The following is a 25,839-nucleotide window of genomic DNA, read 5'->3' as shown; positions in this document are numbered from 1 at the left end:
GAGAGAGAGAATGGGCGCACCAGGGCTTCCAGCCTCTGCAAACGAACTCCAGATGCATGTGCCTCCTTGTGCATCTGGCTAACGTGGGACCTGGGGAACCGAGCCTCGAACCGGAGTCCTTAGGCTTCACAGGCAAGCGCTTAACCGCTAAGCCATCTCTCCAGCCCAGTGGCCCACATTCTTTTGAGAGTTTTGGAAATGGCTACTCTGTGGCCAGCCTTGGGACACGTGCTAGACGGTGGCAGGCATCTGAAACCTGAGGGTCCCAGCAAAGAGAAGGGGCTACTTGGAGTCAGTGTGGTCCTAAGACATAGAGCAGGGGCTCAGGGAAACCTGCCTTGATAATTCCTCACAGGGGCTATCTTACAAGGCAGAGTGTTTGACGGCATTGTAAAAATTAATACCTCTTCCAATATGAGCCTTCAACGTGTGTTTTCTGTATTCAGAAGACACAGAGATCTACTTATAAGATTCAACACCCATTTCTTTACTTTTTCCTTGTCTGTACGCATATGTAGAGGGCAGAAAACAACCTCAGGTATTGTCCTCAGGAATGTGGTCTTAACAGGCTCTCTCATTGGCCTGATGATCATAAATTAGACTAGACTGGCTGAACCCCTCCACCCCGCACCAGGGAGCCTTTTGCCTCTGCCTCCTTAGTGGTAAGATTACAAGCACAGGCCACCATGCCCGGCATTTTCACATGAGTCTTAGGGATTGAACTCAGGTCCTCATGGTTGTGGGGCAAGCGCTGTCCCTGTTGAGCCATCTCTTCAGCCCTTAGGGCATCCATTTCTAAAAGCATCATCCTACAAGCCCTTGGAGCGGCTTTGGTGGCTGTGGGCAGCATGCTCCTCCCCTCTTCACACCTGCTGATGGTCGATTTGCCTCTTTGGTAGCTGACAGATGGCTTGAGTGATCCCAGGTCAGCCCCAGTGGACTGCACATGAGGAATTCCACCTCTAGTCCTCTCATCTGACGGCTTCTGGAGGAGGTCAAACTCCAAGAAAATGTCCCCCTTGGAGCTGCCATCTGCTGTGGTCCCCCTTAAGGCCAACAATAACACTCTTATACAGGGTGGGTGACCTGAAGGCTCCAGGCCACAGGGAGCTGATGAAGAGTGTGAAAGAGTGAGGCATTGACAGTACCTGTGAAGAGAACTGTCTTTGGACCTGTATTGGTTTGAATGGAAAACTAATCCCCGGCTGGTGTTGCTGTGTGGGAAGGTTGTGGAACCTTTAGGAGGTGGAGCCTTGCTGGAGGTGGTGTGTCTCTGGGGTTGGGCCTGGAGGTTTCATAATCCAGCCCCACTTGCTGGTCTTGCCCTCGCTACTTCCTTCCTATTGTTGTGATAATGTGATCCTGGTTTCCTGCTCCTGCCATGCTTCCCCTTAAACTGAGCTGAAATCAACCCTTTCCTTCCTTAAGCTGCATCCTGGCTGGGCAGGGGGGCACCAGCAGAGGGAAAGTGACACAAGGCGTGTGTCTCAAGCTTGGCTGGGACTCTCCTGTCTGCGTCACATCCCAGAACGACTGCCCTAAAGTAATCACAATATTATTTGTTTCTGTTTTACAGATGATGAAACTGAGGCCGCAAGAGATTGAGGGACTTTGCTCAAGGTGACACACACTTAATAAGTGGAAGGATTGGGACTTGAAGCCAGGGCTGTTATGAGAAAGTCTATTGAAGCTTATTGCCTGTCCCAGTATGGCAGCCACGGAGCAGATGCCCGGGAAATAACGTGGACTAAGTAATGGTCCATCTACTCCACACTCCTCATTTTTTAAAACAAAATATTTTTAGTTATTTATAGGTGAGGAAAGACAGAGAGAATATGGATACACCAGCGTCTCTTGCCACTGCAAGTGAACTGCAGACACATGTACCCCTTTGTGCGTTTGGCTTTATGTGGGTACCGGGGAGTCAAACCCAGGATGGAAGGTTTTGCAAACAAGTACCTTTCACCACTGAGCCATCTCCCCGGCCCCCACCTCCTCATTTCACTGATGGGAAAATGGAGCCTCAAACCTAGAACAGAAAAGTGATCAGCCTCAGTCCTGCAAGCTGTGAGAGGCAGAACAGCCTAGAGCCTTGGTTCTCACTGGGGCCACAAGAACATTCTGGGATCATCAACCAGGGGGTTTCCACATACTCAGGACATGTCTTGCAAACCTGACTGAGCAGAGTGGATCAGGACGGGACTCAGTGCCACTTTTCCCCATCCAAGCACTAACCAGGCCCGACCCTGCTTAGCTTCCTAGATCAGACAAGATTGGGCACATCCAGGCTGGTATGGCTATAGACTAAGCGCCATCTCTCTACTTGTCCCGGCCTAACAACAAGACTTATAATATCAGCAGGCAAGCCATAGAAAAAACAGAGGGAAGAAGAATCCAGAGCTTAACAGAGGACCTATCAGGAGGTAGCAGACTCCCTTTCCCACGGAGGATGAGCAGTCGGAGCTGAAATTTTGTCTGGACATCTTTAAAGTGAGCACAGATAACACAGGCCACCTGAGAATCCCTTCTGTCCCTCTGAAAACAAGTTAAGCCCTCATACACTGGACTTTTCAAAAGCCAAAAGAGGCAGACAAAGAGAGAGTGAGTAAGGGCACGCCAGGGCCTCCTGCCACTACAAGGGAGCTCCAGATGAAGGCATCACTTTGTGTATCTGGCTTTATGTGGGTATTAGGGAATTGGACATGGGCCATCAGACTTTGGAAGTAAGTGCCTTCAACTGCTGAGCCATCTCTCCAGGCCCCAAAAAGAGACTTTTTTTTTTTTTAATTTGAAAATTCAAAACTCCAACTGCACTGCCTCTTTAAATGATCTTGTTGTCACTCCCAAGAAAAGTCACATTTTGGCACTAATCTTCCATGAGACACTTTGGACCTTTGGACTTCTGTTCACCTATTTTGTGTGTATGTGTGCAACCTATGGAGACCGCAGGGCAATTCCTATTCCTCAGGAATGCCACCCAACTTTTATTGAGACACAGTCTCTCACTGGCCTGGAGCTTGTCAAGTAGGTTAGATGGGTTGACTAGCAAGCTCCAGCCATCCCCCTGTCTCCACTTCCCCAGTGCTGAGATTAGACTCCTGCACAACCATGCCTGGTTTACTTCTGTGGGTTTTGGGACTCAAACCAAAGTTCTCTGCTGGCATGGCAAGTACTTTATTGACTGAGCTATCTCTCTAGCCTTGGACCTCAGTTTTAATACACGGTTTAATAGTCACAAGTAATATCGATTAAACCCTTAGCATATATGTGCCATGCACTCAGCACCAACGTTCACACACATTAACTCACTCTGGGAATGGACCATCACATGACAACTACATTACACAGGCGAGAGAACATCTGGGATGGGGCACAACATGATGGCATGCTGAGAGGTGGTGGCCCAGGTGTCTGAGTCCAGTCAAAGGATGGCACCATACAACCAAGGTTATTGGCATGTGGGATCCTCAAGGGACTAAATGGAAACTTGCTTTCACGGTGGCTCAGAATACCACAGAATGACCCAAAGTATGGGCTATGTTGTCCCCTGGATGTATAAGAGGCAGCCCAGCCAGCCCCTTAGGAGCAAGCTGCAGAGCTAATAGCTATTTGATGGACACCCACCACTATATTACAAATGGTTGGGAGCAAAATAAATGCAAATGAGGCCACGAGGGCAGAGAACCAGCCTTCCCCAGTGTGCCCTGCCTGCATCGAAATGTCCTGGTTCTGTCCCGAGCTTCATATTTCATGCACAAGGCAACCCTGAGATTGCAGCTCCAAAAAAAAAACCTAGGGAGGACAGTCAGGATGACAGATGGAACTCTTTGCTCCTGTATGAGAAATGCCAAGTGCTGTGGGGGAGGGGCTGAGTACCTGGGAGTGGGGCACAGGCTCTGTTAAGGCTGGTTTGTGGGCAGAGGGGTTCAGCCCTCTCCTTTATTTACACGGCTCAGAGGACAGGAGCTCCAGGAAGATTTAGTGCTTTACTTGGGCGATCTGCCTTGTGCTTTTCTTTCCCTTCTTTCTTCCTTCTCTCCCTCCTTCCCTCCCTCCCTCTCTCTCTCCTTCCCTCCCACCTTCCCTTCCTTCCTCTCCTTCCTTCCTTCCTTCTTCCTTCCTTTCTCTCTCTCCCTCCTACCTTCCTTCTTCCTTCCCTCCTTCCCTCCCTCCTCTCTCTCTCTCTTTCTCTCACTGTTCTATTTCTTTTTTTAAAAATTTTATTTATTTATTTATTTGAGAGTGACAGACGCAGAGAGAAAGACAGATAGAGGGAGAGAGAGAGAATGGGCGCGCCAGGGCTTCCAGCCTCTGCAAATGAATTCCAGACACGTGCGCCCCCTTGTGCATCTGGCTAACGTGGGACCTGGGGAACCGAGCCTCGAACCAGGGTCCTTAGGCTTCACAGGCAAGCGCTTAACCGCTAAGCCATCTCTCCAGCCCTCACTGTTCTATTTCTAAAGCACTCTCTTCTGTGCAAACCAAGCCTCACACTCCTGAGCAGTGGGCTCCACTCTGTACACCTTGTCTGCTTGGGAATGTGGGTATCATGAGACATGGAAAGGATGTGTCTAGGCTCTGCTGAGATCTGCAACAAGGGACGAGTTGAACCAGGAGGCCAGCAGTCACCATCCAGGCCTGGGCTCTGCCACCAGGTCTCTGTAGTATAACTGGACTGGGTTTTATGCCTCAGTTTCCACAAATGAAAAGTCAGTGTAGCAGTTACCTTCTCATTGTTGAGGTAAAACACTGGACTATAAGCCTTTGATAGAGGGAGAGTGTTCATTTTGGCTTACGGTTCACCATGCTGGGGAAAGCATGATAGGAGCAGACAGCCAGGTATCACATCTTCCCAGCACCCAGAAGGAAGTAGTCTGAGAACCGGGCTATATTAAACGCCACCCCACAGCAGCATACCTCCTCCAGCAAGGGTGCACCTCCCAAAGGTTCCACAACTTTCCCAAACTGCCACCAACTGAGGACCAGGTATCCAGAACCCATGAGCCTATGGGGGACATCTTATATTCAAACCTGCACAGTTGGTCTTCTACGACCCTTCTCTCTGGTACAGAGAACATGTGGCTCCACAGCTCACACAAGCGTGTGGGTGTGGTGTACCGTTCTCTCCACAGCCAAGTTCAAGTCCCTTTCCCGGGCCACATCTCTGGTAGAGCTGTGTCATAGCTGAGCGCCATCTCTGCTCACGCCGGAGAAGAAGAGAATAGTCCTCAAACGGAATAATCTAGCTACTCTAAAGTAGCTGTGTAGGTGAAACTCACTAGTTTGGGGATGCCACTACTTGAGAGACGTCATGGAAATTTAGACACAATAAAAACTACAGGGTTGGAGAGATGTCTTAGTGGTGAAGGCACTTGCCTGAGAAGCCTAAGGATCCAGGTTTGATTCTCCAGGCCTCACATAAGACAGATGCACAAAGTGGCACATGCATCTGGAGTCTGCACTGGCTGGAGACCCTGGCACACCGATTCTCTCTCTCTCTTCTCTGACTCTAATAAATAAATAAAAAATGTTAAAGAAATTAAAAAAAACAAACCTGCACAGGGGCTCTCATCCAGCACACTCATGTTGGCTCAGGTCTAGTGTTCCAACATTTAAGCAGCCGTGTAAGACACTTCTACAGGTTTTAAGAGGTGGAAGATGGCAAGCCCCGACAGTCAGTATCACAAGCCACCATGAGAGTGAGAACTATCCCCTGTTTCCTCTGGAAGTGGCAGACTCGGGGCTAGAATCTAGCATTTGATTCCCACACCAGGGTCTTTCCTTGGCTGCTCTGGCCTCCTCTGGCTTCCAGGGAGTGGCAGGCACTTACTTGCCCAGGTGTTCCTCATGCTCATCCCGACACCTTCTCAACCAGGATGTGTACTTGAATGCTAATTTCATGAATACACAAAGAAAGAACTCAGTCCCCTTCCTCAGCGCCTGCAGGGATGCCAGACACTTGGGGACATTAATGACATCTGCAGGAGGACTTGGCAAGTACTAGATCCAGTGCTCAACACGCTGCAACCACCTAATTCAGGCGTGTGTGTGCGTGTGTGTGTGTACATGTGCATGTATGTGTGTATGGGCCAGCACATGCCACTATGTGTGCATGGCGATCACAGGACAACTTTGGGTATTGGTTCTCTCTTTCTGCCTTGAGATAGGGTTTTCCTTTTTTCTTCTTGTCTCTGGGAAGTCCAATCTAACTGGTCTGTGAACTTTAGGATTCTCTTGGCTCTGCCTTCTATTACCAAGGGCATGTTGGGATTACAGACTCACACATCATTGTGAATCCTGCATTATGTAGGTGAGCTTGAGGAGCAAGAGCCTTTAAAGCACTGATTTATCTCCCTAGTCCTAGTCCCTCCTGATTTAATTTTTTTAATTTTAAATTTAATTTTGTTTATTTGAGAGAGAGAGAGAGAGAGAGAGAGAGAGAGAGAGAGAGGAAGTGAGAGTGAGGGAAAAGGAGGAGGAGGAGGATGAAGAGGAAGAGAGAACATGATTATGCCAGGGCCTTCAGACAGTACAATCTAACTCCAGGTACATGTACCACTTTGTGCATCTGGCTTATGTGGGTCCTGGGGAATTGAACCTGGGTCCTTTGGCTTTGCAGACAAGCACCTTAATCACTAAGCCATCTCTCTAGCCCATTTTTTAAAATTTATTTTATTCTAATTTAATTTTAAGGCAGCCCTAGAAGGTCAGAACTCACATTATCCTTATGAGGAAACTGAACCTTCTGTAGGTAAAGTGACTTTTGCATCTCTCCTAATTATGAAATGTTAAGGGATAGGACATCGACCAGGCAGGAGACTCAAGACCTCTGTTCTGTTTTCAACACTGAGCTTCCCTTTGACAACATCATAATTTGTTCAAAGGATGATTACCATGGGCTGGGGAGATGGTTCAGAGGGTAAATGACTTGTGCAAACATGAGGATCTGAGTTTTGTTCCTCAGAATCCACATAAAAATGGACACAGTAGGACATGCCTGCAATAACAGCTTTCCTGTGATGAGATGAGTGGCGGAGACAGGGAATCCTGAAAGCTCATGGGCCAGCTTGGCTGGCATCCGCAGCAGTGAGCACCATATAGATCCCCATGTCAAACCAGGTGGAAGGCAAAGCCCAATGCACACACACACACACACAGGCATGCACACACACACATGCATACACACACACATACGCGCACACACACACACTCACACGCACAAGAAGTGATGACCACAGTTAGTGGAAATCTCTTCTAGAACTGATTCTTTCTCTATCTCTTTTTGAAAAGCTCAAGGCTTTGATTTTTTTTTTTATTTTTTGAGGCAAGCCAATAGGTTGGCCTTTAAAAAAAAATGAGAGAGAAAGAAAGAGAATTGGCGTGCCAGGGCCCCCAGCCATTGTAACCAAACTCCAGACACATGTGCCACCTTGTGTGCATGCGTGACTTTGCATATGCATCACCTTGTGCATCTGGCTTATGTGGGATCTGGGGAGTTGAACATGGGTCTCTAGGCTTTGCAGGCAAGCACCTTAACTGCTAAGCCATCTCTCCAGACCAGGCTTTTATTATTTTTTTAACTTTTTATTTATTTATTTGAGAGAAAGAGAGAGAGAGGGATAATGTGCACACCTGGGCCTCCAGCTGCTGCAAATGAACTCCAGAGACATGTGCCACTTTGTGTATCTGACTTATGTGGGTCCTGGGGAATAACAACTGGTCCTTTGGCTTTGCAGGCAAGCACCTTAATCACTAAGCCATTTCTCTAGTCCAGAAATCATTTTCGTTAAATATTTCTCCAGGTTGGACCCAGACAACGTGGCACACTGTGACTGCTAAACTTCCCATACCCTTTGATGGCAAGCTCATTCATGAGGCACAAGGAAGGGAAGCTTCCCCCCAAGAAGGCCATGTTTGGTTTTGCACACACCTAAACTGGATGCAGAAGTAGCTCTGCCAACATGCCTGGCAGATGGCCCTCCAGGCTAAGTCTGCCCTTGGAATGACCATGGCCTGCTGGACTGCTCTCCTCCTGAGCAAGGTGTGCCTTCTGTGAGCAGAATCCTGTCTCTCTCCATCACTCCTGCTGAAGCACTGTGGGGAGCCCACCAGCACAAGATTAACCAAACACAAAAGAAGAGAAATGCAAAACCATTTCCGAGGCTCATCCAGGTGATTTTAATTGGTGGTAATAAACCGTTGTTCAAGGAAGGGTTCTCGTAAGAGTGCACGCACCAGCTTGGGCTGCTTGCAGTGGAACCGTGGAATGGTTTTGTAAATGCCATCTTCCCTAATGAATCTGAATGTGCTGGAGAGATTAGGCCGTTATCCAGCGCCAGCATAAATGAGAAAATGATATGATGGATCACATGCTTGAGGGGTTTGAGGGCATAGCTGGAGATGGGGCAGGATGATGCTAGTTAGAGATGGCAGGTGGCCAATCAAATCGTATTGCCCGAAATCTAGTTTGGGGCCAGTTCTGTTATTCTGATGATAACTGGTATTTTCTAGTAGTCAAGCCAGCGAGTCACTCTGCAGAGATTTTTGCAGAGCTCTCCTAAAGTCATGGGCTCATCTGATGATATCACAGTGTGTGTGTGTGTGTGTGTGTGTGTGTGAGAGAGAGAGAGAGAGAGAGAGAGAGAGAGAGAGAGAGAGAGAGAGAGAGAGAGAAAGGGAGGAGCCCAGCAAGCATGAGTCTCTTAACACTGGGCAGAGTCCAGGGTGGCAGCCGTGGTCCTCCAGAGTAGGTATGAGCTCCTAGCTGTGCTGCGTGTTGCTGAACACCGCCCTGCACAGGCTGCACACATGACCAGATGCAGTTACACCAGCGCCCAGCCCGCAGGCCACAGAGAATGACAAAGTCTAAACCCGTCATGTCTCCAATGTGAGCCTGTGGAGAGAAGGGGTCATTTGTGCAATCTTGCGTGCGTACGTGCATCATGCTTTTGCACATACATGAAGAGGCCGGCGCAGTACCCCTTAGCAATGTTACTGCACCCTTCTGCATTCATGCATTTCCCTAAACAGAGAGAAAGGCTGGGGAGATCATAGGCCCAAGGGGAGAACCTACTATTATTTTACTAAGTGGATGTACTGTCAAATTGTCTACTAAATTTTTATCTTTATACTCACAGATTAGTTCTGTTCTCAGTCCCAGTCAGAAAGCATTTTTTTCTTTCCTTACTTTTTTTTTTTTCCAGCAGTGGGAGGCGGTTAATACAGAGACTCATAACTGGTCATGTACTGAATATAAGTGATTAAGGGACACAGATATATCATCCCCTTCAGAGTTCAGGGAACCTTGCAGAAGAAGGGATGGAAAGAATGCCAGAGCTAGTGGATGGGGAGGAATGATATGGAATTCTGGCCTCTGGACATGATAAGGCCATTGAACCCATGAATTCACTCATGAGCTGTGGTCACCTGCATAAGACCTACACAGGATGGGGCCAGTCAACATTCTGTTATTGACGGGGGTGGGGCATATGTGGCCACTCCCCTCCACAAGGAGCCAATGAAAGTTAACGGTTGCTTGGGGAGTGGGTGGCATCCTCTTCCATGGCATAGCCACTGGTAGTGGAGGGAAGAGGGGGTACAGTGACACTGGGGGTATAAGGGAGAGTAATGTGTGATTCCCCATGTTCAAAATGTAATATATACGTATGAAAATGTCAAAAAGCAATTTAAATATAACTACAAATACAGGGGAGTCAGAATTCATTCTCTATGTCTGTCTCTCTCTGCTTCATTAAAAACTGTGACTCAGGGGTATGGAGGTAGCTCAGCGGGCAAAGTGCTTGCTGTGCAAGCACAAGGACCTAAGTCTGGATCCCTAGTAAAAGCTGGGCATGATATACATGCCCGTAACCTTCATACCAGGGAAGCAGGGCTCTAGCTGAGTCAGGGAGCTCTAGGTTCACGGTGAGACCCTGTCTCAAAGAAAAAGGTGCAGAGTAACACAGGAAGATACCCAACATTGATCCCTGGTCTCCACAAACACACGCACACATGTACCTACATATATATGCACATGCATACACACATGTACAGAGCACACACACAGAGACTAGACGTCATTGTTCCAGCAGGTCTGTGGACGGCAGCAACGTTAAGTGCAGATGTAATCATGGGGTAGCCACCGAGTGAAAGTTTTAAACCCTGACTGCCAACCCCTGCCCCTGGATGTTGAGAGCAGGATCTTAGTAGGGAAGGGATCCCTTTGTTGATAGTGGTTGGCAGCACACGATCTCTTCTGAGCTCAACCTTTGGCTTCTGCCTGCCAGTCCGTGACAGCTGAAGTTTTCAGCCCTCTCTCTCCCATTGTCTCCTGCCAAAGACATCTGAGTAATTTTTTATATGAACCAACCATGGGTTTGGACTTTAGCCTCTGTGATGGCTGGAATGTAAAGTGCCCCCCGATAGCCTCGTGTTTGTGATTAAGCCTCAGGCTCAGTTCCCAGCTGGTGGAGCCTTGCTGGAGGAGGTGTGTCATTGGGGGTGAACCTTGGGGTGTTACAGCCAAACCCTGCTTGCTGCAGTCAGCTATTTCTGCCTCCTCCTTGCTGGTGTGACGATGTGACACCCAGCTGTCTGCTCCTGTCATGCTTTCCCCACCACGATGAAACTTCCCCTGGAAACTATAAGCTGTATGTTTGGCCTCCACATACTCATGCACACATGTACCCACATACTTATGAGCATGCACACACACAGACACCATACACACGAACTAGGCCAACCCCTGCTTGCTGCGGTCAGCAATCTCTACGTTGTTCCATAAGCTCTATGTGGTCAGATGTTTTGCTTCATCAGTCAGAAGGTAACGGCTATACCTCCAACATGAATCTGGGACTCACATATGTTAGGAGGGAGGGAGAGACAACAAAGATACTGGGGGAAGTATGGATCCTTTAAGGAGCATGACAGCTAAGCCAGCCAAAGATACCACACCAAAAACCAATGTTCTGGAACAAAAATAATGGGCCTTGCCTTTCGGCTGGGGAAATAGAGACTTCCCTCCACTCAAAGGGAGAGGACTTACTGTTCAGCAATTCTGTATGCTGTTAATCATGAAGAGCTCCAGCTAACAAGTATCAAAGCTGCCACGCACCGGGCTGTTGTTTCATTGGACCTGGAGTTCTTTTGTCCACAGGGGACATCTGGCAACATCTGAAGACTCTTTTTGTTTTTTGATTGTCACAAGATGGGGGTGTTCCTGGCATTTATGTGGGCAGAGACCTGGGATGCTGTTGAAGGTCTCCTCACAAAGAACTGTCTGGCCAAGGGTGTCCACAGTGCCGAGGTTGAGAGACCCGGCCTGAGGCCACTGCAGGGCCTCATGGTGCAGGTCTGCTCGGCCTTGGTTACAGGTGAGGGAAATGAGTGGAAGGTCCCAATGCATCCGCACGGCAGTCAGGAGCTGATCTGGGTCCACCTCACCACCCGAATCCCAGCTCTATCCACCAAGCTACTTTAAACAGAAAAGCAACCTTCTCATTTCATGCGCAGAAGAAACAGCCTCCGATGCCAGTGCTGTGCCCGTACCTCTGTGTCTCCTCACGGCTCTCCGGAAGGCCGTGATGGAGAGAGCACTAGGGAGTCCTCACCTGGAACCTCTCCAGCGAGTTGTGCGTGTCTCCTCGCCTTTGCCATGAATCATTTGGCCCAGTGGTTGACCACGTATCTCTGGTCCCTTACCACTGCCATCTGGTGGTTGCACTTGTTGCAGCAAATTCACTAGCTTACTCATGTAGTCACCATCTACTGAGCGCCTGCTGTATGCCATCTGGGTCAAAAGAATGCAGACTCAGGGGCTGGCCTCCTGTTTTTGTCAATAGAGTTTTAGGGGAACATATCCATGACAGTCTTTTCCCCATCATCTATGGCTGCTTCTGCATTCTAACAGCTGACGTGAGGAGCTCTGCTAGAGTCCCTGTGGCCCCAACACCTGAAATACGCATCACATGCCCCTTTCTTTATAGAACAAGCTTGCCAGTTTCTATGCTGGCTCCACCATCTAGGCGATAAAATAAATCACCAGGCAGGAGAGATTGCCCAGTGGTTAAGAATGCTTCCTATGTACGCGGGGGGGGGGGGGGGGTCTGAGGAGACCTGAAAGACCACCCCAGTTTGATCCCCCAGGATCTTCATAAACAGCTGGGTATGACCACACATGCCTATAAACCTAGTTCTGCTGGGAGTGGCTGGAGACAGGAGAATCTTTGGGACTCACAGGTCAGTCAATCTGATTAAAAAAAAGGGGGGGGGCAGTTCTGGGTTCAATGAGAAATTCCATCACAAGGAAATAATGTGGAAGAGCAATAGAGAACATTGGGTGTGCATGGGTGAACACATTTCTGCACACAGATGTGCACAATATACATATAAATAATATAACACAAAGAGAGGGAGAGAGGGCACTAATGGGGTATGTAGATGGGGGTCCAAACACATGTGTTTGGGAGGCATTTTATCTTAAAGACCCTAATAACAGACCTGAGTAACCAATGAGTTCTTCCTGAAGGAAAAGAAGTGAAAGAACTGAGATAGACTGGTTGGGATAGTTGCTTACATCCGCAGGTACTCAGAGAATACACACCTTTCTGTGTTGAGACCCTGTTAGGTCCTTCCCATACTCACACCTCCTAGCCTGTGGTGTTCTTGGGAATGCAGAGTTCCTCTGCAGGTGATTCACTAGCAGACCGAGGTCACTAACACCAGCCTCAGCTCCCCTATACTGACTGGGTATCAAGCCCCACTACCCTTAGTGGGGCAGAGGAAACGCCGAGCTCAATCAAAGCTCATTGAGATGGTGAAAGAAACCAGTGTAAGAAATGGGATTTAACTGGTAACAATGGCCTCTCTCGTTGGACACAGAGGATATGGGCACCATCTTGAGAGATGGCATTACCATGCAGTCCCTACAAGACACTGTGATGATGCAGACAAGGTGGAATCTCACACAACAGCACCCAGGACACACAACTATGGGGAAGTCTTCTCTCCCATCATGCAGTGGGGTGGGAAAGAGGGAAGGGTCTTGGTTTCAACAACCAGCTCGACAATCTAGGATGAAGCAGCTTCAATCTCCATGTGCCTGCTTCCTTGGCTGAGAAATGTGTTGCTGTGTCTATGTGGTGCACTCTCCCTGGGCTGGCTGGGGGGTTCAGGGGATGTTACCTGGGGGAGTCATTGCAGACCACCCAAGAGCTGGTTGAGAGTGAGGCTGGAGCATTTCCTGAGGTCCTCATGGGTGCAAAGGAAAGGAGAAGGCTGATGGAGGCAGCAGAGTCCTGGAAAGAGGGTTCCCTGGGAACCATTGAGCAACACCAAACATTCACTTTGGATACACTGAAACAGTTAAAGCAAGGGAGAGTGGGCTTGGAGCTGACCACTGAGGGTTCTAGCCAATGTGTTGATAGTCTGGGTTTTTCTTTTTTTGTACCCGTCAATGGCAATGACTCTCACTGGAAGCTGACCACAGGGTCACGATCTGGCTTCCAAGGACTTTAATTAAGATGGTAATATATCTTCTTCCTCCTGCATGACATCCTGGTATTATGTCAAATTGTGAAGGGGCTCGTGGTCCTCACAAAATGACAGCCAGGCCTTGCCCTTCCCCTTCCTCCCCAATTTAAAGATGCGTCCAGAGGTTCTGTCTCTTCCAGCCTTCACAGAATGAACCATGTAGGAAGAGGCAAAGCCATGTAGCCGACGAGCACATTAATTAAGAGAATCGATACACACACACTCCTGGGTCAGTTCTTCTCGGCATCATTTGTCACTCGCGAGACCTAAGCACGACCCTCTGCAGGGTGAGGACCAGATTTCTCAACATCACACCCTCCTACTGCCCAGAGTGAGTGAGGCACCGCAGGACTCCAAATGGCAAGAACGGAAACATGGTGGGGGAGGGGGATAAATCCTGCTGTGTTCCAACTTGCATGTACTGAATTACAGCAAATACACCATGTTCAATGGTTTTTTAAAAGTGCAAGTTAATCAGGGAAAATGAACAAGTTCATTTTTTCCAGCTGACAAGCTGGCCAGTCTCAGCAAGAGGACAGGGCATGTGGGGAGGAGAGCTTGTGTGAAAAGATGCAGGTGCCGGGCGTGGTGGCGCACGCCTTTAATCCCGGCGAGGCAGAGGTCGGTGGATGGCCATGAGATCGAGGACACCCTGAGACTACACAGTGAATTCTGGGTCAGCCTTGGCTAGAGTGAGACCCGACCTCGAAAAACCAAAAGGAAAAAAAAGAAAAGAAAGGAAGAGATGCAGGTATGGGAAGAGGGGAGACAATCTCCGGTTGGTTTCGAGGTAGCTGTGTTGGATCCCCAGAACCCATATAACTGTGAGCCGTGGCGGTACCTGTCTGTGATTCCAGCACCAGAGAGGCAGAAACAGGAGAGTCCTAGCAACTGGTGGATAGCTTCTCTAGCCAAATGTCCCGTGAGGCTGTGCCTCAAAATTAAGGCACATAATGATTAAGGAAGTCTCCCAATATTGACCTCTGCCCTCCACACACACATAGACACATACACCCACACTTGCACATGTGTTCCCAAGCATATGAATACATGTATATACACACATGCACACCACATACACGGACACACATACATAACCTCCCCCAAATGCAAGTAAATCTGCCTTGAAAACTGCATTGCTTCTTGCTGTCTTGAGAGGGAGGATGTGTGTGCGTGTAGGTGTGGTGGTATCCCTCTTTCTCCTCTCCCTTTCTCTCTCCCTCAGCTTTCTGAGAAAGGCCTAGCTCTTTTCTGTCTTTGTAAAATATGTTTTTTCTTTAAGTGAAAGGCTGTAGCTTGCTACTGTAACCTGCTTTGTGTGGTCCCAACCCATGCAGGCTGTTTTGTAATCTCTCTTGGCCAGTTTGCCCTTTCCCGGTGAAATTAATATTTCCTTTTCTGCTCTGTGTGTGTGTGTGTGTGTGTGTGTGTGTGTACCTATGTTTTTGAGGTAGGGTCTCACTCTAGCCCAGGCTGACCTGAAATTCACTCTTAGTCTCAAGGTGGGCCTTGAACTCACAGCGATCCTCCTACTTCTGCTTCCCATCACACCTGGCCCCCTCTCTACCTATCATCTCCCTCATGTATGTGTCAGTAAAGGCCCCTCTGCTTATCCATTCCTTGTCTATTTCACCATCACACATGTATACCTTTATAATAAAAAGTAATTATGTCTCCAAGTCCACCACGCCTGCCAGACAGTGACATGCAAGATCACTTATCTCTGTCTTATTAAATCTGCAGTCTCTGGCCTATGCGCCCAGTCTCACAAGATGGACGGAGACAGAGAACAAAAGAAGGAGAAGGAAAGGATGGTGGTATAGAAAAAGACATTTGATCTTGGAGGTGTGTCCTCAAGCTGTCTGGCTGTGAAATCCATCTTCTTTGTAGTGAACGCAGGCTCTGAGGTCAGCTCGATCTGTGCTCTAATCTGCTGGTCTCAAGTCATCAGCTGACTGAACCTCAACTTCTAAAAGTTAGACTCTGTTTCTAGGAAGACAGGATCTTGTTTTGTAACCTAGGCTGGCCAGGAACTTTTCATCCTCCTGCCTCAGCTTCCTCCCAAGGGCAGGGGATGCAGGGACGCGCCACCGTGCCTGGCTCTTCAAAACCTCCGGCTCTTCACCTGTGGGAGGCGAGGACAACACCCGTCTAGGATCCGAAGGCATGTTGAGGCCTTGCTCAGGAAGTGGAGCATATGGGTTACCCTATGAGTGGCTCACGGACATGGCTCCCACTTTACTCTCACAGACACTGGTCCCCACTTTACTCTCAGGCCACACCCGAGTCTCCCCAGCTCCTGAGTCAACCCTTTCTGTAAGAAGGAGTCAGTCCTTCAGCTAGGAAGCTCTGGGCTCAACAGCCCACTTCCTGGGAAGAAAGGGAGTCAAGTTCTCTCTACAAATCTCAGTGGAAGCCCAGCAGGGAGGCAGAGACCTTGGCTTAGAGGGATGTCTGTGGCCAGCCCCGAGGCTGCACAGCAGAGCTCTAAAGATGAACACGTAGATACCTGATTTGCAAATCCAACCATCATGACTAGAGTCCCAGCATTCCAACAATTAATGATTTCTGTGGCAGGGGCAGGGAACAATATCAAGTTCAGAAGCATCCTGGTAGGGCTGGATGGTGGCAGTCTCCGAGGTCACCTCTGCTCGGGTGACCTGACTCTGGCACTTGCTAGTTTAGTGACCCTTCAGGATGTCACGGAACTTTTCTGTTCCTCAGTTTTCCTATCTGTAGTGTGACAAATGCAATATGTACCTCACAAGCCATCAAAGATGAATTGAAGTATTATAGCTACAGGGTTTGGAACAGAGCATGATATGTAAGCACTCAACAAAAATAATTTATCATTAAACTAGTGATTCTTGTGAAAACACCTATCGTGTAATATAAAGGCCAAATTCCACACTCCCTGAAACTCAGGATTTGTCCACGCATCCATCCCAACACATATTTATTGGTCTGTTCTGTGTACCAGACATAGTCCAAGGAAACAGACAAACCTCCTGTCTCTCTGGGCATCTGTCGGTCGAGGAGGAGTCAGTCCCGAGGGAACATCAGGGATAGTTTTCACCCCAAGAGATACATGGCAACTTCTAGAGACAGTTGTGGTCTATGGACATGTGGGGCAGAGCCAGGTGTACTGCTAAGCTTCCTATGCCACACAGGACAGTCCCCGACACTGTTGCATCCTAGCCAATAGTTCTGAAGTGAGGAGCCCAGGGTACAAGAGCTGTGAGAAGCCCATAGGTCCTGAGCAATGGGTACTCTTGGGCCACTGGGAGTTCCTGAGGCCACCAAGACAGAAGCTGGGAAAGAGAATGTCTGCTGGAAGGAGAGTAAGGGATTCACAAGATCTAGCTTTGCCTAGAACCTTCCCCCCTACAAGACAGAAAACACATGAGGTCCAAGGAACCAGAGCCCCAATCCAGGGTCCAAGGCATATTTTCCATTACTAACATGTGACCCTGGGACTGCTAAGCAGGCCCTACTTGCCTCTTATCACCTGCCTCAGGAAGAGGCTCTGTTACCTGATGACAATTCTCCAAAACTACCACCAGCCTCAAAGCTGGACAGACATTCCTCGAGCTCCTGTTCCCTCCTAAGGAGCAAAGCGAAAGCTACTGACTTAAGAGGCCAGCTGGGGAAGCACACACATGCTCACATGGCTGGGAGACCTGGTAGGTTGAATTCTTGACCTAGGCATGTGGTGGCAAACTAACCTTGGGTACTCAAGTGATTGAGTAAGAGCAGGGTCATTGGAGCCACAGACTGGTCATGTAACAACTGTACATTCTTTGCCAAGTACTGAATCATCTCTGTGCCTCAGTTTGCCCTTATGGAAAATGGGTGCTGGAATGGTACCTGTTTGACAAGACCAATGGTGTCTATAAGATGCATTAACACGTGTATCTGGCACAGAGTAAGGCCTATGGCAAAGTCTGTCATTGTCACCATTGTCATGGCCATTGCCACATCACTGCAGACAAGGGACCTCACCACCGTAAGACTCAGTTTCCTCGTTCAAAAAATACAGGTATAACAGTAGACTCTGCAAGCTGCACAACTGGCCAGCCAGGCAAGATGTGTTCACTAGTGCAAAAGTGGCATGTCTGTTATGGGGGTAACCAACTGCTCTCTGCTTGGATTTGAGGTCTGCTCTAAAGGAGGGAATTCATGCCTGGTACTAAAAACCTACTCAAAAGCCTATGGGCGGGGAGGTCATGAGCCATAGTAGATAAGCTACTACTGTTTGTCTAAATGGATATATTATGCACACAAACTACCCTCTAAAACTTTATGTTTATAAAATACACTAGTACTACTCACATTTGTTTTTTGAGGCAAGCCTGACAGACTAGCCTATTTTTATGAGAGACAGCGAGAGTGAGAGTGAGAGAGAGAGAGAAAATTGGCATGCCAGGACCTCCAGCCACTGTAATCAAACTCCAGACACATGTGCCACTTTGTGTGCATATGTGACCTTGTGCATGCATCACCTTGTGTGTCTGGCTTATGTGGGATCTGGAGAGGTAAACATGGGTGCTTAGGCTTCACAGACAGGTGCCTTAACCATTAAGCCATCTTTCTAGCCCTGCTCTCACTTTTGATTAGATTAGATTTTCAGATGGGGAGACTGAAAACTCATCAAAAATGCTGGAAGAATTTTAGTGTTCAGCACTAAATAAGATATCTTCATCACACCCTCTGGGACCATTTTGGAAGAGGTGGTGGAAAGAATGTAAGAGCCAAAGGAAGGGGAGGAGGGCTTTGCAATGCGGTCTTCCTGATACAGAATGGTCATGGTACACGCGACCTGACAGCGGCTGCTGTTACTCACATAAGAGATGCACAACATTGGGCCCATCAGCATGTTGTCAGAGATGATGGAGGAGAGCAAAACACATGATGACATCAAGACAGAACAGCAACTAGTTGGAAAGAAAAGGGGGTTCAGGGAGTGGCAGAGAGGAGACACGATCAGGGTACATCGTATCCAAGTGTGGAGGTTGTCAATTAAAAAAAATTACAAACATGGGGCTCACGAGATCATGTAACAGTTAAGGTTCTTGCCTTAACTGCAAAGCCAAAGGACCCAGGTTCAGTTCCTCAGGACCCATGTAAGCCAGATACATAAGGTGGCACATGTGTCTGGAGTTTGTTTGCAGTGGCTGGATGTCCTGGTGCCCATACTCTCTTCCTCTTTCTCCCTCTCTCTGCCTCTCTCTCTCTCTCTCTCTCTCTCTAATAAAAATATTTTTAAAAGGTACAAACATATATGGGCATAAGCATTGCCCCCTTGCTGGGTCTGGGATTCAGTGATGCCTGAGAATAACGCCACACTACAGGACGTGTTGAACAGGCTTATCATTTATGGAAAAATTTGACCAAAGCACTGAAACTAGTTCTCATGTCCTGCTGTACTAAAAGATTCAAAAGGAAAAAAGTGCATGCTTTAAGGTGGTTCTCGAACACCCACTGCCTTGTCCTGTACCCCAGGGGCATACTTCAAGAGCCTCAGTGATGTGCTAGGAGGTAAGCGGAAAATATTAGCTCTGGATCGACTCACTTCCAAACAGCGCTTTATTCTTAATGTTTCATATACTCCAAACGCTAGCTAGAGCTGAGACAATATCAAGTGGAAGGCCTCAATGTCCCAGTAGGGGGTCTTACAACATTTGCTTGGATAGAAAGGGAGCCGGGGGTGGCAGCTGCATGGGGCATCTCCTCACCCCAACTTCTCTCCATCCATTAGCCTGGCTGTCTATTCCAGCAGGAGGGTATAGGCTGGGGCTGAGGGAGGCTCTTTGCTGGCAGAACTGCCTGTTCCAAGCTCCAGGGTGATCAGAAGCAGGGAGGGGTCAGGAGCCTGACCCAAAGGTCTGCCATGCGCCCCCCCCCAACAAAGACAGCAGAATAAATTTAGAAGCAATGATTCCCTACAACTCAGAAGCCACCTGCTCTAACAGTTGCTTTTGCCAAACTCGCTAAAACTCCACGTGGTTCCTTCATGTTGGCGGCAGCTGTGGAAGCAGGAAGGCCCACGGAGCACAGCCTGCGCGCCGTCACTTGGATCTGAGGTGCATCAAAGAAGTAGGACTGTTCAGGTCTCGTCCAACTCCATGGGGAGGAAGGAGACTGTTCTGTTCCCTCGGTCTTCTGCCAGCTTCTCCGCAGGAGCGGAGGGAGGGCCTGGCCAGGGACTGCATCTGTGACAGCACGGGTAGGCAGGACTCTGGTCTACTAAAGAGAATCCACCAGGTATGTTCTGTCAACGTGGCTGGCCACCTGATGGGCATTAGGGATGCTGCTCCCTCTGAATGATCCTTCCCGAACCCTCTCTGCTCAGATGCTGCTGGTGGCACCCTTGTCACCCAATATGTTACTTACCCTGATATCCAACCTAAGCCGTATGGGCTAATTCATATTTATGAGATCATTTAACACCCCATCCCCTGAGCCCAGTGGGCGGAATGAGTTCCCTTCTTGCCCAATGTATGTGGTGTGTGTGTGTGTGTGTGTATGTGTGCATGTGCCCGTGTAGCCAAGAAACAATGTTCATGTGGACCAGTCCTAGAAAGGCACTGAAAAGTGTGTGAGAATCCATGTGGCTACAGCCTTCCTTAGTACATAACAGGGGCACGTATACATACATACACACACATATAAAATATGCAATGAATGTGACCAAGACCCCAAGCTTGACCTTCTGGGACACACATGGCTCACTGACTGGGCAGGCAGACTTCCAGTGAGCAATTCCCACCTACTAGGTCCATCTGCCACTCACTGACGAGCCTCTAGGAAGTCGCAAATTAGAACCCTACAGGACTCCTATGAGATGCCATTGGCCATTGGGGAAGACAGGGATAGGAAGGAAAATGAAATGATACTTAGCCCCACACAGAAATGCTACGTGAGTAGATTTCTGTGATGAAAATCAGGTCGGTGAAGATACACCGATGACATCAAAGAAGTTTTGGAAAACCACAGAAAATCAGGAAACCCACGTTGGAAGTACGGCATCACCCAGAACCAGGCACTTCACTCTAGGGATCCCCAGAAAGGCGCTTTCAGAGACAATGGAACTCAGTCAATAGCAGTCAATCAATACCTGATTCCAACTGTGTTGGAGTCATGTGTGAGTACTCTCTGTGACCATGCACAGTCATTTTCAGGAAGCACTCTGAAATCCCAGTTGATGCCAGCCTGCTCGGCTGGACAAAGGCACCGTCATTGAGCCCGTTGCTGTGACTGCAAAACCAGAACCTGTGTGACCTGAGGCACTCCATCACTCAGAGGCAAGCTGCCAGCGGGCTCCAGAGATGCTGTGACACGTGGTCCCACCTTCTCTGTCATTAGAAGATTTCTTTCTTCCAAAATGGGTCAAAGTCTACCCAGGTGAACACGGGCAGAGGCGGGATGGATGGGGAAAGGGATGTCAAAAGACAACTTATTTTTTGAAGTGGCACTGCGCAGCGTCTCTACAGACTTCTCACATATTCAGTTCACCGCAAAGGCAATTTATACTTTGCCAGAGAGCTCCCAGTGTTGTAGATAACAGCACCTGGATTGCAAGTAACTTCTCATTGTAACATCGGAAGACAAAAGTAAAACGTACATACGATTATGCAAATTCACACAAAGTGTAGATTGACCCTTCCCAACTCCTCATTTTCATAAATGCAGCAGGCAAGAGTATCTTTCACACCAAAGAAAGAGTCCCTGAGCTGGTAAAGGCACATGACTTCAACTATTTCCTCAAAAAATAAACAATAAACAAATGGTAGCAGGCACACATCTTACTGGGCATAAGTATTTCACATTATATACAGTTAACACCTATTTGAATTGGGTTTAATGGAGTTTAATTGTTTTATTCTATGCATAACAAACCAGCCAATTGAATCTAATATTAGTCATTCATCAGATAAAACATTTTCAGAGAAACAAACCACTATATTTTGCCCTCTAAGAACACCAGCATTTTAAACACATTTTCCCCAGAGATGTTATGGTGAGGAAAACAGTTTAGAAATGCTACTTTAAACAAACCCCTTCTCTGGCGACCAACAAGAGGAAGTGGAACAAATGCTCAGGTCTGTTTTTTTCCAATCCTCCTTCTGTCCACCTGTCAAAGGCGGTTGTGACCCCACCAACCCAAGAGGAGGTCTCTGGAGCTGTGAAATGCACCAGCCTGCGCAGACGCCCTCTGTGCGGTAGGCCAGCATCCTCATTAAGATTATCCAAGCCACTTGTGACAGAGTGAGGCAATGGGCCCGCCGCCAACAGTTCTTTCAACACAGATTCCGAAAGAAGATCCTGCGAAGTGCTGAGAGCCCAGATTTTCAGCAGTTCACTTTCTAGATTCTGTTCCATGGCAACCATGCCAGCGCACACAGGGTACCATGCGAGTTCACTTTCTAGATTCTGTTCCATGGCAACCATGCCGGCTCACACAGAGTACCAAGTGAATTCGTATCTTGTTTAAATGACCCGCTGCCTTGGACTGTAGGAAAACCCAAGTTTTTCTTCATCAAAAGGCCACACCAGTGGTCACCCCGGGATAAAATCTCTACAAGGTGGATTGGTGAGTTTGCTTAATTCATATTTTAAAAAGAAATTTAAAACATAATTGAAAATGGATCTCTTGGCAGGCGAAGCAAAAGGTAAAGTTTTTCTGTAATCTTTTGTGCTAATATTGTTAAAAGCATGTCAGCATCACTTAATATGTACCTACTGCCCATTGATTAAATTTCTTTTCCTCTCCTCTCCTCCCTCTCCTTTCCTTTCTTCCTCTCTTCCTTCCTGTAGTCCAGGTTAACCTGGAACTCACTCTGTAGCCCTAGGCTGACCTTGGACTCACATTGATCCTTCAACGTCAGCCTCCCAAGTGCTGGGATTAAAGGTGTGTGCCACCATGTCCGAAGCCCATTATTTAAATGATGGCTTGTATAGATGCATTTTTAAAAGATGGTCATTTCATCCAACATCTTGATTTGAGAAGTCACAACTCAGTAGCACCTGGTACACTCAGAGTCATCACCGATGAATGGCACTAGTGTGTAGTGAGTGAAAGCACAAGACCAGCTCTAACTCAGAGGAGAACCCTCTACAGTCACAAGCCTCCCTGGAGGAGTGCGAGAGAAGTGCCACCAACCCCAGTTGAAATTTAACTTGAAAGAACCCAACAAAATAAAAGCCACAGCAAAAGAAATGACCAGTCCATCTCTACTGAACGTTCCTAACAAAAATGCCCTCAGAAGTATCAAGAATAAAACCAAGAACCTCACACAGCCTAAACGATGATTTCTAAAAATCCCCAGACTGACATACTCTTGCTACAGATAAGTAAATGCCCCAGTGGATTTATACAGCAGGCTTATTTTCCTTCCAAACATCACATTGGTATAAACTTACACTTTACGTGGAAATGTAACCGCCAGTTAAGCTTAGATAACTAAAATTATTAGCATCATACTTTGGGACTATAAAATCTCTATGTGCCCATAGTAAGTAAGAATTTTTAGAAAGTCAGTGATACATATAGTAACGACCAAGGCCCCTCCTTCCCCTTTTCTCCTACCACCCACTGGCAGCCTCTGACATGGGCAAGGGGCAGCAGCTGTGCACGCTCCTTAGGACATGAGGGAGATGTTGGTTTCAGGTGTTTTTAAAGATATCAAGCAATCCTAAAGGGCTTTCCCCATGTCCACAGCCTTGTGTGTTTTTGTAGGTAAAAAGGGGGAATAAAAGAAAACAGCCCCCGGTTGCTCCTCTATAACCATTTAGCCATCAGCTAGAAGCTCAGTTTCCCAGTAAAGTGTGCGCGCCAGCAGGATGCACCGGCTCCCTTAGCAAGCCCAGCGCAACACAGCTCTCAGATGAAAAGCCACTTAACTTTTCCGTGGCTGAGGGAAGGGCAGACACTGGGAAATAACCGCACTGCTTGGTCTCCCTTCCCATGGCTTTGCTTGTCCTGGTACAATGCTAGTGTTTAACTGGTTTTTCGATGCCGGATGAGTTGCTGCTTACAAAAATAAATAAATAAGTAAATAAATAAAGCATTATCTTGCAGTCTATTTTTTCCGTTCCTCCCCCCACTCTGGTTCCACGGGAGAGTGTTCTTTCCCACACACAGTGACATAACCAAGCATAAGTAACCAGATGCCAACCTTGACAACTGTACAGCAAACATGAGAACTGCAGCCTTTTCCCATCATGACGTCATGGCCAAATGACACCTCCAGTTCCCAAAGACTTCTAACTGGCTCCTGAAGTGCCAAGTTAAGTAAGGTCTGAATTGGAATTTGACCAAATCCTACCCCCCCCCACACACACTTCCCCTGGTGATGGTAAAGTTCCACATCTCACACACAGCACAGAAGCACACCTTCTCGGGAAGGTAAGGCAGAAACAGATCCATGGCAGCTGAGAAGACACCCCTATGTGAACAGACTCGATGTTCAGGGGGAGCTGGTGAGAGGACCCCCAAGCAGGCGGTTTAGAGCCACTAAGAGATTGGTGCCTTGTACTTCATTAAATGATCTATTTATACAAGTGGCTCTCCTGAACTGGAGGGGTGTGTGTGTGTGTGTGTGTGTGTGTGTGTCCTGCTCTGGATTTCAGACGTTTCGTTTCCAATTCAAATGATATGAATTAACTGGCGAAACTGCTTCTTAAAGGGTCATTAGAAGAAAAAAAAAAAATCCTGAAAAGCTTGCTTCCGCTTTTGCTATCCAATTCACAGAAATTTAACAGTTCCTGACAGGGCGGCCTCATTCCATACCTTTAACCCTTCACAGAGATTCCAAGCTGCCTCTCTGGATGTTAACACAGGCCAGCTGCCAGCCGTCTGTCCCTCCCTCGTCCACTAAACTGCAGAGAAAGAGGGGTGGGGGGGGGGGGGGAGAGAGTCTTTCCTTCATGCAGGAGCTGCTTGCAGCCTACACCATGCAAACCTTCATTTCTCCAGGCGCCCATCACTCAGCCTCCGAGCTCTTACTACTTCCCCCTGGGAAGAGCTCTCCCTGCATTCAACTGCTGGAAATTTAAACTCCCCGCAGACCAGAGCATCCACCAAAGCATCGCTACATCCCACTGCCTGCACCGGCGAGAAGAACAAAGTCCAGATGCTCCAGGCAAGGGAATTCAGGCTTCCGCGTAGCAAAGCGCACATCGGTCCAGTCGCCTGCCCCAACACGACGGCAGAGTCCAGAACTCTCGCCCCCGCCAAGGGAGTCAGTTCAAAGGAAGAAAACTGAGGCGCGCGGGGTGGTGGCGGTGGCGGTGGGGGGTGGAGAGGAGGAGAGACTATGAGGTGAGGGAGTGAAAAGTTTGCCACGGAGCCCCAAGCTCGGTGTGCCATCCAAAGGACACTTTCTGCTACTGGAAGGGACCTGCCGGTGGCGCCTAGCTCCAGCTAGCGAGGGCCCGGTGTGTGTGTGACCGTGGTGACCCCTTAGCACGACTGCTGCCCAGGCATTCCTTAATGACATCCTCCTGCAACTCCGAACTAGAGAGCAGCGGCGCGCGCCGGGAGGCAGGAAAGGGTTACCGAGCCACAATGCAAAGCGATTTGGCGACGGGCGCAGGGGGCACCGGGGCCCGGTGTGCGCGCTCGCCTCGCCTCCGCCCTGGGCGCCGCCGGGCGACCCTTACCTTGCGCGCCGTGCTGATGGTTCTCCATGTTCCCGGCCGCTGCGTCCACCGCCGCCGAGGACGAGGAGGAGGAAGACGAGGAGGAGGCGCTGGCCGAGGTTCCCGGGCCCGAGCCCGGGCCGCCGCCGCCGCCGCCGCCGCTCAGTTCCGCCAGTCTCCGGTTGGTGGCCGTGAGTTCGGCTCGCAGGTTGGTCACCTCCTGGCTGGCCGACTGGACCGCCCCATCGATGCGGAGCGCGAGGTGCTTATTGTCTTCCATCATGCTGAGGATTTTGGCCTGGGGGCGACAGAGGTGACAAAGAGCTGCATGATGCTGCTGGCGTGTTGGTGTGCGTGTGCTGAGGTCGAGGGTGGAGGTGGGGGGGTGCGTAGTCGGGCACCACCCCCACCCCGGCTCTACCTGTTGGGTACCCCCCCTCCGAGGCCCGGCTTCTCCTGCGCCCCGACACCCCCAGGCACCGGCAGCGCCGGCTCCTCCGGCGCAGGAATGACAGCGGCGCCTCCAGCCCAAGCCGCGGCGGTGGCGAGGCGGCGGGGGGAGGAGGAGGAGGAGAAAGAGGAGGAGGCGAGGTGGAGGAGGAGGAGGAGCAGCGATCGCCGAGACCCCGGCGGGCGCGCGGGCGCCGCGAGCTGCGCGCAGAGGAC

General features: G+C 48.9%; 1 protein-coding gene across 3 annotated transcripts in view; it reads right to left on the bottom strand.

Annotated features, from left to right (window-relative positions):
* The window catches only part of Kazn (kazrin, periplakin interacting protein), a 361,840-nt gene extending 336,369 nt beyond the window's left edge, over nt 1-25,471 (bottom strand). For all 3 annotated transcript variants that reach the window (XM_045150201.1, XM_045150202.1, XR_006637200.1), the window contains exon 1: nt 25,195-25,471. In XM_045150201.1, the coding sequence (XP_045006136.1) occupies nt 25,195-25,456 (262 nt within the window). In that variant the 5' untranslated portion in view covers nt 25,457-25,471. The remainder of the gene's footprint in view (nt 1-25,194) is intronic.
* Between the last annotated feature and the right edge of the window lie 368 nt (nt 25,472-25,839).

This window comes from Jaculus jaculus, chromosome 5 (genome assembly GCF_020740685.1).
Source record: "Jaculus jaculus isolate mJacJac1 chromosome 5, mJacJac1.mat.Y.cur, whole genome shotgun sequence".
NCBI lineage: Eukaryota > Metazoa > Chordata > Mammalia > Rodentia > Dipodidae > Jaculus > Jaculus jaculus.
This window is presented reverse-complemented; position numbering and strand designations above follow the sequence as displayed.